This window comes from Aphis gossypii, chromosome 2 (genome assembly GCF_020184175.1).
Source record: "Aphis gossypii isolate Hap1 chromosome 2, ASM2018417v2, whole genome shotgun sequence".
Taxonomy (NCBI): Eukaryota; Metazoa; Arthropoda; class Insecta; order Hemiptera; family Aphididae; genus Aphis; species Aphis gossypii.
Genome location: NC_065531.1, coordinates 71,475,975 through 71,488,518, shown reverse-complemented (window position 1 = coordinate 71,488,518; position 12,544 = coordinate 71,475,975). Strand labels below are relative to the sequence as shown.

Below are 12,544 nucleotides of genomic sequence, written 5' to 3'. Positions count from 1 at the left end.
CTCCTATAATTTGTTTTCTCTCTAATATTATATTGCCTACCTGTACATTATTTTTAAATTAAATTAAAATGTTTATAGTTTTCATTTGTAAATTGTGTTCCAAGAAATTTACATATGAATCAACTGATAACCCAATTAATGATCATTGTATTTTTTATGCAGTAAATGTGCATAATATAATAATTGACTCAGTTATACAAAGTATTGTACTCGTAGAATGGTTTGAAAAGCATAAACATTTATATGCCGACTTCAATTGTTTAGATCCAAATAATTTTATATTGATAAGCCATTATCAGAAGATTCACTAAAAAGTACTCATTTAAATATTGTACCATTTTATCAAATTTTTCTTAAGGACAGCTTTGTCAAAAGTATAATGGCTATGTTTCAAAGTGGTCAAAATTAAAAAGAACTTATCTAAGTGATTAATATAAGGATGGTATTGAAGTAATTTCAGATGTAGAAGATTATGGTTTGTACGCTTAAATTATAAATTATAAAGTGTTGATAAATCAATATTAATTAATAATACTTTAAATCATTTTAAATCATCATAGGAAGCTTTCATATCTTTATAATATATTATTATCAATCTATCATTATATACAGGAGGTAGGTACTAGGTATTGTAAATATTTGGAACTATTATATTTATAATTATTTGAAATAAGTTTTAACTCAACATAAACGAATAGACTTCAAAATAGGTATCGATAGATACCTACATAAAAATACTGTATAATAATTTCGTTAATTTTATAGGATTATAATATAATAGTGATTATTGATTAGTGAAACAAATATTCAAGTCATATATTGTTTAAACATTTCATAATTTTAAATTAACAAAAATATAATTTTTCACAAATGTTTTTCCCCAAAAATAAATTAAATTTGTAAAATTAATTTGCTCAAAAATAACAGTGGGTATACACGATAACAAAACAATATTGTAATATACCGGTCGTTCATAAAAATAAATAATAAAATATGTAAAAAAATCAACATGTCCTTTCGTGACACTTTTTAAAAATGCAATATTGTTTTTGGTCTTGAATTTAAAATTAAAAACTGTAATATAATAATGTAGCGCCTAACAATTATAGTTGTATATTATTATTATAAATATGAGATAATGTTTTTTTTTCAAAGTGGGGCGATATATATATATATATGTTTATCTTGCAGGGTGTAGGCTATTCTCTTAATATTTTTTTTATTCGTTTAGGCATACAGTGCGTACAATGACTTCGGACACTCTGTATGGGTCACAGTTGGATGCTGGTCTGCGATCTTCTAAGTAGCCCTTCTTTTCTTCGGCACAACCACGAGGAATACGAATACTGGCACCACGGTTAGCCACGCCTAAAACAGTAACAAATATTTTTTTTTTGAACTATTATTTTATAAATGTCATAGTTAAAATTTATATTTATTATATTTAAAAACAAACAAGAACTTTTGAAACAGAATCTTGCATTAATCGTATATTTTATAATTTTATTTTAAATTAAGTTAAATGTTAGTGTATTTTTTTGTTTAATGATTCTTTGAAAACATAAATTTAAAATAATAATTATAATACTTGTTTGTGGTTTTTTTGCAACATTGTACACACAAAATTGCTTAGTTTCATAACTTTTTCAACTTTTGAAATTAGTACGCATTAAATTACTGTGTATTGTAATAGGTAAGTCTAAAGAAGGTACTAACCGGCAGAGAAGTCGTGAATGGAAGAAGTTTCGTGTTTTCCAGTCAAACGACGTTCGTTATCTTTGCCTTCGTTGGGGTCGTACGCCTTAATGTGTCTCATATGTTGTTTAGACAATTTGTCAATAGCCTTTTCAATTTCACTAAAACAATTATTATTCATTTACATGAAAATTTAAAAAAAAAAAAAACTTGAAAATATATTTTCGACTTACATTATTCCATTGTTTTCTCTCATAGCTTGAGTTGAGAAATTACAGTGGGCACCAGCGCCATTCCAATCTCCTGGTACTGGTTTTGGATCAAGTGTTACCACAACGCCAAACTCTTCGGCAACACGGTGCAATAAGAAACGAGCCATCCACAAATGATCACCAATGGTAATACCTTCACATGGTCCAACTTGGAATTCCCACTGAAAAAAACGATTCGTTTGATTATCTTAAATATGAATATATAGGTAACTAGTAGTATCAGTAGTAGTAGTTGCTAACATAATTATTTAGTTTTATATAAAATACAATTTTTAATATTATATTGGTAATAAAATAACCGCACTATATATTATAAATTAAAAAATAATTGTATGTAATATGAAACTTTAGCATTCATCTAGGTGGTTTATTTAACAGCGAGCTCTCATACACAAATATTAAAAATCTGAGTTTATTAAAAAAACAACATTTTTGAAAAATAATATATCTAACTACTTTTATCGATATTATTTTTTTAAAAAAACGAATAACTTAGTATGTTAAATTAAAATATGTTTAATTTTGATTTATAAAATAACATTTTTAACTGTTACTAATAGATGTTTTATGTTAACTTGAGAAAAATCTCATATTTTTCTTTTGAATATGTTGTTTTATAAAGAATTAAAATTACGTAAGCCTGAAAATTTTATACATTTTAAGATAATGAGTGTCAACTGTTAAAATAACGGCCTTGCGGGCTACGAGGTCACTAGAAGTAAATATTTAAATATTGAATGCAAAAGAAGTTTAATATTTTTGAAACGAAAACAATCTAAAATTCAATTCAAATTTGAGCAACAAAATGTAGTTTTAAACAACTACTGGGGAGACCATTTTTACTCCTTTTCTTTCTGTTGAAGGCAAAACTGGTTTTAACGATATAATCGATATTTTGATATTTTTTTTTCAAATAATCACAAATAAACAATTTGAATAGTATAAGTTTACATTTGCTGTTAACATTTGCATATGTTTTATATTATACTATATCTATATAGTATTACATAACGCCAAAAAGTAGCTATTAAGAAATATGTAAATTTTATATTTTTGTGTTAGCGAACGCTCGTAAATTTATATTAATGTGGCGTGTAAGTACCTGAGCTGGCATAACTTCGGCGTTCTCTCCAGATATGTTGATTCCGGCGTACAGACATGCACGATAATGAGCCTCTACAATGTCACGTCCGTACACTTTATCAGCTCCGACACCGCAATAGTACGGTCCCTGTACAGACATAATACCACAAATTAAATTTCAGTTTTTACCAACGGTAGCAAAGTGACCGTTTTAATATACCATACGAGCTACACAGTAAGTACTTCATATCTCGATTCGTGACATGTATATACGAAACGTACCTGGGGACCTGGGAATCCAGTCTTTGGCCATCCGAATGGTTTGCCGTCAGTGTCGAGTAAAGTGTATTCTTGTTCGATACCAAACCACGGTTTTTGGTCGGCAGCTTTAGTCATGGTTTCCAAAGCGGTTTTACGGTGATTTGTATCTATAAATAACGAAAATATAATAAATTAATAACATTTCATATTATTGCATGCGAGGTACGCGTAGATATACTCATAACTCCCTTTTTCTCTTTAATAACGCAATAATTCAAAATCAATTTTTTTAAATTTTTTTTAAATATTAAATGTAAGACCATATTAATGTCAAATTCTATAGATATTTGTACGTCTTGAGTAAGTGTCATTCTACGGAGATGCAATATTCTGATATTCAAATAACAGCATGTTTTTTAATCAGAAAATGATGATTTTTTCAAATTTTCAAAATCGAAACAAACAGAACTTTGTAACGTCACACGATAATCCATAAGTAGTAAAACAAATCTCAATAATTTGAAAGTAAAGGTAGTCTTTAAATAAGTATATTAAAAAAATTAGAAATCGAATAGGTTAATAATTATAAAAAGGAAAAAATAAGGGTGAGCATGCTTAGTGAGTCAACCTGTATATCTATTGTTTTGGTGTCAGCTGATGTTATATTTTTGATATCAACATGCGGTCATTAAACTTTAGATACTTAGGTAAATGGTAAAATCGATTTGTATAATATTTTATTAGGCCATTCATTAGAATACAACTGTTTAAAAAATACTGATTTAGTTTTCTATAAATAATAGTTCTTTTTGTCTTTAGGTAAAAAAAATGAAAGTTTAAAACCGGCTATTGATCTTACAAGTGTCAATCATGTTTAATAATAATTCATTAATTATATCATATTTTACCAGTTGGAGTGTGATCGTGTTTGTACGCTTCGCACATGACAAGTTTGTTCGGTGCCAACCTGAATGGGTCATTAAAAATGGCCACTGGATATAAAAATGTATCTGAGTTTTCTCCTTGAGATTGGTAGGTAGAGCTTCCATCATAATTCCATATTGGGAGTTCTGTATTAAAATAGAAAATGCCAAATATTATGTTTAAATCGAGGTAATAGAGTATGCTTATATTATTGAATAGGCGTGCTATTATTTAAATTGCTTAATTTATTACATGGATATACCCAGCAATTTTTCGAGAAGGGAAAATTAATTTACAAAATAAAAGAATATTTTTTTGTATTCATTATTATGTTTCGTTATTATAACATCACATTATTACGGTTAAGTATTATTATTATACAGAGAACTCAAACTACAACAAGATTAAATAATTCAGTTATTGTTAAAGGGAGTTTTTCAGTTTTATATTATTTATAAAAAATTTAAGTATTCTGTGTCGACTAAAATGGCGCGTAACATAATTCTCGGGAAAAGAAATTTAAAATTCTAGAAAGGGAGGGGCAAGTACTCTGTCATGATCTTTCAGGGGACGTCCATGATTGAATGGTTTTACTAATATTCTTTAGTAGAAGGTCAGTTTTTTTTCTATTGATATTTTCTATTCTCATTATAATATAATATACAATATTGCTAAATAAAAATAATATTTCAATTACAGTACAAATATATTAATTATGTATGTTTATTTCAAATGACTAAAGAAGTAGATAAATTGATTGATGGAGTATTTATATTTTATATTATTATTAGTATTATGAAATGTCTATCAGATTGCGTGTTCAAAATACGATTAATATTCATTTTTTTTTTCAATTCCAGAGCAATAATTATGATTAATCGATGAAATATACGTTTCATTATTATGCTCTAGTCTTTAATATTTCATGTTGACAGCTTTTTTTTATTTGTCTTTTTTTGTTTGCGAATTACAATCAAGGTTAGAACAAACCATTTAGTCCTTGACTATGAATTACTCATAATAGGTTATAAACGACGTCAATTTGCTGTAAGAATTGTATTAGTATTCACACAGAGAACATCGGGAAAAAAACAAATTATATATGTTCTAACAGGATATCCTAATTCCGCCAACCCACCCAACATAATAGTGACCTAAAAACATATATAAACTTTAGATAAATAAAAAAATATTTAATGAATTAGATTGACTAATCAGATATGGTTAGTTGTCTTGACAGGATTAATTCAATTGTAATTTATATTTTTTTACAACTTTTTAATTTATAGTGTTTGTATATGTATATAAATATAAACTATAAACTGATGTATATGTATCATGTAAATATAAAAATAAAACTACATATATATTTCAAATTACGAGTATATAAACGACAAATCGACGACATACCTTCAGGTTTTGTGGGAATAAAGTCTAATGTTCTGGACTTGGCTCTAAGATTTTGTCCAGTTCCATCGATCCAAACATACATGACTTGTACTTTATCTTTGGGTTGGGGCAGCTGTTGAAATCTAGCTGCAACCGCTTTGTTGATAACATAGTTGGGGGAAGTTTCCAATAATCCGTTTCCCGGCATGATTGAACTGTAAAATGTATTAATTATTAATTACGACGCTTATACTCCGACCGAATAAAAGTATATCAAGGATTATTTTAACAAAATTATAATGTTTATTTAAAAAATTGTTGTAAAAACACAAAATCATAATACAAAAGATCAATCTTCGGAAAAGTATTTTTTTAAATTTTAATGATAATAGTAACTGTTAATGATTTTATTTCAGTGCATCTACATTATATTATATAATATTATTCATTCGACTATGACATTGACGTACACAGCAATGCTTTTGCGTATAATTCTAATAAATATTAAAAATAATAATAATATTATTAGTAATATTCTTGTAAGTTACATGTACAACGTGTGTAGTTATATACATACGATTACATGACATATGTTTAATTCATTGTCAACATTACACTTACACAACTACCTGCCTAACCATATTATATAGTATATATATATATACATATGTGCCTATACGTAGAATCAGCGGATGACCTAGAGACGCATTTATATGATTAACAAAAAAAAAACAAAAAAAAAACAAAAAAAAAACAAATTTATAATATGTACAAAAGTAATCCGACGATAAATTAAACGATTATGATACTTTATAAGACAATACGTCAGTGATTACACCTATGTTTACTCACCTTAATTACGTCGATAAGTGGCTTTTTAAAATTTGTTGTTTTTTATGTAGGTACCTTCGCTACAAGTGTATTCGTAGATTATAAATAATATAAGCAATATAATATAATAATGCGTTTTACGATTAAAATTGACTGTTAAAATACAACGCGCGTGCAATTATTGTGTTATAATGTACGGTATAGCCTCGAAACGACAGCGAGAGTAGGTTTTTCACAAATTAAAACGCACGGAGTACTATTTTGCATTTACAAGAAACAAAAATTTGGACGGTTTTCGTCGGGACCGCGTAGAACTGGAGCACGAGGAGAGATACTATAGTGGCGCCAGTTATTGATTGGGGCGCATTTCTATATACGAAGTCCAAAGCCGACAAAAAGTGACTGTAGGGCGGAATTGCTTGTAATAATATCGTACTCCGTTTTACTAAATATAATACACATATAATATGCGCTTGATTGTTTTTTTTTTCCACAATAATAATTGCTCCCGATGATAAACGCGTAAGGCGTTACGATGACGCAGTGTTTACAAACCCGCCAGAAGATATTATGTCAAAAACATCCGGCAAATGCATATCTGATTATTTATATAATCTAATAAAAATATATATATAAAATATCATTACATCGTCTTTTAAATCATAAACAAATTAGACGGAGCTTATCGAGCAAGAGTCCTATATATATATATGTAGTGATAATTTGTTGTTGAACCAGAAAAAACACTTTCTCCCGATTATCTCTCGCTTGTTTATATCTATATAACCTAGGTACAATTTTAAAATTTTGAACTTTATCAACAAAAGCATAACTCCGTACTACGATATATTTTTTTTACATTTTATTTTTTATTATTATTATTTTAGTTTATTCGCAGTCCTATAGTCAAAAATATACCAAGTATTGGCTGGGTTTATGTATTACTTTTTTTACTACCTACTATATAATATTGAATAATGAGTTATTATCGAGATCGTTATATCATCATGTTTATGTGTTTTAAAACCGGTTTCTTTTTTAGTGACAGTAAAAACAAAAAAGATTAGAAATACCAGTTGGACTAGTCACGAGCAAAAGAAAGCCCTACAGGTAAAAAGTAAAATTTGCAATTAGACAACGCGGGTACTAAATTCAAAGTACATAAATTAAAAATATGGTAGATTATATTATTACTACTATAAATATTGACACATTATTTTTCAAACATACAAGTTCATATCCTACTGATTAACGTAAACGTATACACACATTTTGTATTATTTTAATAACAAATCAATAGAAATTATCGTTATCTATGTTCCCTATCGGATTTAATTAAAAATAATATGTATATGCATTTAATTATGTTTAAAGATTTTTTAATGCAATATCTGATTATTGTTTTAATTAAAGAAAAACAGTATAAAAAAATATAATTTTATAAAAAAGTATAACACGTTTTACTTAACTTTGATGAATTAATATTAATCCAAAGATATATCATAAGATTATTATTTGCTAAAATATATTCTATAAAAGTAATTCAATCATAACACAAACGTTTTGTTGGTGTTTTTTTTTTTATAATAATTTAAACGTAAGTACTTATGTATGAGTATACTATATTGTATTAAACAAGTAGAAGATAGCAGATAAAATAATATTTATTTAATCTACCTAGTCTATTTTTTTTGATATTTTATGAACAACGTACACATCTTATTTAATATTACATAACATGATACTCGTATAATATCAATATGCAATAGGTACTGCAATAGCCTTATTGTAATATTACGATGGCAATTTATTCTAGGTTTAGCATTTGATATTTTTTATTTTTCTGCAGTTAATTATTATAAAAGAAAGTGATTATCTATGAATTAATAAATACGTATATTTAAAAAAAAAAACATATTCGTATCAAACGTAAAATTTTTGAATGGATTCTATTTCATAATATCTATAGAAGTATTAGAACTTGATCAGAATAAAAACAATAAATGAACGAAAAAAAAATACTAAATATTTGTAAACCCAGAGATAAAATGATTTATTACATGTCATTCACTAAAATTAGAAGACGAAATGTGTTTAAAAAAAAAAAAACAGAACTTCTTCGTCTCTTATATAAGCACTAAATATAACTATTTTACAAAAATAATTAAATGTTTTGGTATTGAATCATTATCAATTTCACTTTTTGTATAAACAAGCCATTCTTCAATAATTAAGTCATTATCATTTAGGTACCTATATGTATAAGAATAAAGTACATTTTATGAAATTATAAAATAATATAAAATTGAGTATTATTATATTGATTTCATAGCTAAGACAATATTTGTTAATTTGTTCATAAATGTGTTTACATATCATTATAATTTTTATCATAAGGACGTTACTTATAAAAAAAACATTTCAAACAGTAATACACCACATTACACAGAACATGCTTTAGATTAAAAAAAAACATATTATTTTAAACAGCATAATATCGCTGTCCAATAAAGATTCGAATTACATCGTGAACATTTGATATCCCAGCTACTGTAGCTAGAATTGTTATTTTTTATAATTTGCTGTATGTATAATGTCATGACTTATAAGTTATGACTATACAAAACAATGCAAATTGTAATATGTACACAATTAATGACGGAATAAAATGACGAAATTTCTTATCATCAATGTAATAAGTTAGGTACCTATCAGTTAGCACCGAATATATTTCTCTACAGACGCACAATGATAAGTTTATTATTAGTCATTATTATAATAATGGGGCATGGTGTTGAGTTTTGTTACTTTTAATGGTGAAAACCAATGAAATAAAATAAAATAAATGAATATTGACTAAGCATCAAAGTGCGTACCTACTTACAAATTTTTAAATTGCTTAAAACTTAAATTTTTAGCACCGTCTATCAGCGATATGAAACGGTAAGTAGGTAATACGAAAAAAAAAAATACGGTCATTCAAAATGTGAAGTTTATTCAGTTGCTTATTATACTGTTAATATATAATACAAATAATAAATGCAACATAATTATTGGAATCTAAAAATTGTAATTGTTGTATTGTACATACAAACTAAAAATAGTAATAATAAATAATTAGTTATCTGGTATCAAAGTTCAACGAATTAAAAGTATTATATAATAATTAATAGGTATCACAATTTATAATTTTTTTTTTGTTTGTTATTTATATATATTTATATATGTACAGTATGTATGTATGTATAGACTATAGACATACACCGCCGTTAAAGAATAAAACTCTGTGATGAATATATACCTAATTAGAAATATGATATAGGTAGTTTTATAATTTTTAATCTATTTAACAAATGAGTGTGCTATAATAGCCTGTTAGAATTATGTTTGATTTATGGTCAATATCTACCTACTATAAATTATACATTGTAGAATACCAGTAAATGTAAAATCTCAAATTTTACAAAAAAAAAATTCAAAATGATCTGTTGTGCAATTGTGGATGTATTTATTTATATTATAAAATGTTTTTTTTCAATTCGTAATTGAATATGCATAAAAATCAAATCCGAAACAAAAAAAAAACAAACTACCAAGCTTCAAATAAATCTGTTAAGGCAATTCCTAACTCCACTACTAAACGAATTAGTTATTTTATGTAAACGATATAATTATGTACTAGAAATATTAATTACGAAAAATGATTGTCAAACTTGAAACTACCAATGGGTAGGTATTGAAATAATAATATTTTTCATAAGAACCTAAATGGTAAAATATGTGATATTATGAAATATGTCTCAGTACGGTTTTAAACGACTTGGTTATGTATACTTTATAGTGGAAATCGGTTTCCCATGGCAACCAGAATATAGATTTTTCGTTTTGCCCTCAAATTACCTGTTAACGTTGTGTGAATGACAAACGCAAAAGCCTTCGTTTATAACGTCATACATCATGTGCTAACAGCACAATCAGAATGAGTTTTTATTCGGATTTATAAATCTTATAAATTATAAAACCATTATAGGTACACACTGTACAATTTCTAATATCGTATCAATATAAAAGAAGCGAAAATAATACATCTACATCGGTTACAAAGACCGATAGAAATATCATTTGATTCTTTATCGCCCACAGATATACAGTGCATCTATTTATTTTTTTAACCATAAATCATTAATGTTATCGACCAGCAACTATTAAATTATACTATTGTTATAGTCTAATGACCGCGTTTAATTACATAGGCTGCGTTGATTTAATTTTAACCTACCGAATTAAATAAATATCCACAGGAAATTATTTGACTGATGTATTTTCGATTTATATTACGAATAAATAACAACTATAGGTTTTATGCTAAAGTCCATCATATTTATAATTGAATACTTTTAGATTAGATGAGTACAATTTTTATTTCTTGCGAAATAGTATTTCATAACTTTATATCAGAATCGCCTACATTGTTCGAGTTAAAATCGTATGATTACAACTTAATATATTTGTTGTGTTTATAGTCGTGATTCGTAAATATTTAGGTAATATAGTCTTAGTCGCATTATAAATATATACATGGAAATTATCTACTAAAATACCTACATACCTATTATTTATTTGTACACAAGTTCAATAATTAATAATAGGATTAACTACAACAGGTTTGTGTTGTAATATATTTTTTAACCATTTATATACTACACGTACCTAGCAATTATTTATTTAGGAATTTTTTCATCGAAGGCTTCATACATCAATTCAGGAAAAGCTGTAAATATTTAAAAAGAAACCAAATATTTTTTCAATATTTTATAACAAAACTGTTAGAATAGATTTTTTTCATATATAAGTACAATACAAGTTTTAATATAAATCATAACATGACTTGAAATTTTACGATTTGAACTTAGTGTTTACTATTTAATTTAAGAACATGACCATGTGTACGTTTTTTATTCCACAAGACAAAGAAACAAAAAAAAAAAAAAATGTTCTTGAACTGATTTGGCTTCAAATGATGAATACAAAATAAGTGAGTTGTGAGTGACTATGTACAATATAATCCCTGGCCCAATGCCAATACAATATAATTCTATTTATAATTTATATAATCATGCGATGAAAAAATAAAGACGAATAATTATGGTTGATTTCTGTATTATTTTACTATTATATTAATGAAAAATTTTGATTATAGTATCCAGGTTTTACTTGACGTTTGCGAATTACAGTATTTAAATACCATATTAAAACTACAATAATATTTATTATAATATAATGTTATTTGTTATTTATAGAAGAGTATTAAAATATTTTTATAATTTTTTAAAATGTATAAATACAGGTCGATAAAGCAAAAGAGAAACAATTATTTTACATAACATCTATTTACGATTTTTTAGTACTCACGATTTGTTGTGTTGATGTGTTACTGTGAACGTGAAAACGTCGACTGTCAGGTAGTTGCTAGTTTGCGTCCTACCAAGAGAAGAACCACTTGTAGATTAAACATTTCATTTATAAAACAAAAGTGCAGACGTATAGAAGCGCATTAATGACATACAGTACATAATATGGGGGATAAATTAGGAATAACGAAAATTCAATGTTTATTATGTGATGTGCTTATTTAACTCAATATAATAATTAAAATAATTAAAATACATTGATATAATATAGTTTTAAATCAAATAGTGGTTATTTAAACTTAATCAAAGAGTTTTATTAAATAAAAATGTAACAAGTTATTTTTCCACATTTTTCTCTATTATAAATTATTTTTAAATTTTGAAAGTATTTTATTAGAAATGATATAATTTACAAAAAAATCGTAAAGCATCTTAAAAATATTCTGTTTTTTAGTTTTATTAAGTTATTAATATTTTAAAATATACCCAAATCCTAATTTCAATGTTGTTCTAACTAAAAAATACTATTTTTTTAAGCGGTTTATTTTAAATTTTAGTTTTCAATATAACAATGCTATTTTTAGATTTAATTTTGGTTAAAAATACAAGCAAATTAAATTCCTATATTTTACATTTTTTATAGCTTTATAATTCAGCATTAAAATTTTAAACTTACTA

The 12,544-nt window shown here is 25.9% G+C and overlaps 1 protein-coding gene across 2 annotated transcripts; it reads right to left on the bottom strand.

Annotated features, from left to right (window-relative positions):
- Positions 1-784: 784 nt before the first annotated feature.
- Positions 785-12,033, bottom strand: LOC114129360 (glutamine synthetase). Of its 2 annotated transcripts, none has more exons than XM_050200045.1 (8): positions 11,868-12,033; positions 5,646-5,839; positions 4,220-4,381; positions 3,333-3,478; positions 3,070-3,198; positions 1,929-2,128; positions 1,717-1,856; positions 785-1,368 (listed from the first exon to the last, which is right to left on the bottom strand). In XM_050200045.1, exons 2-8 carry the CDS (start codon positions 5,830-5,832, stop codon positions 1,220-1,222), a joined length of 1,113 nt encoding a protein of 370 aa, XP_050056002.1. In that variant the 5' UTR covers positions 5,833-5,839; positions 11,868-12,033; the 3' UTR covers positions 785-1,219. The 2 variants fall into 2 exon arrangements, with proteins under 2 accessions (XP_050056002.1, XP_027849877.2); XM_027994076.2 differs by lacking the exon at positions 11,868-12,033 and adding an exon at positions 6,477-6,801.
- Between the last annotated feature and the right edge of the window lie 511 nt (positions 12,034-12,544).

Excerpts from the sequence above, each read along its gene's own strand:
- LOC114129360 (XM_050200045.1), bottom strand. The coding sequence starts at position 5,832 with ATGCCGGGAAACGGATTATTGGAAACTTCCCCCAACTATGTTATCAAC. Across the intron at positions 3,479-4,219 it reads ACACGATCACACTCCAACTG|ATACAAATCACCGTAAAACC; the intron begins GTAAAATATGAT and ends CGTTATTTATAG. Across the intron at positions 1,369-1,716 it reads CATTCACGACTTCTCTGCCG|GCGTGGCTAACCGTGGTGCC; the intron begins GTTAGTACCTTC and ends TTACTGTTTTAG.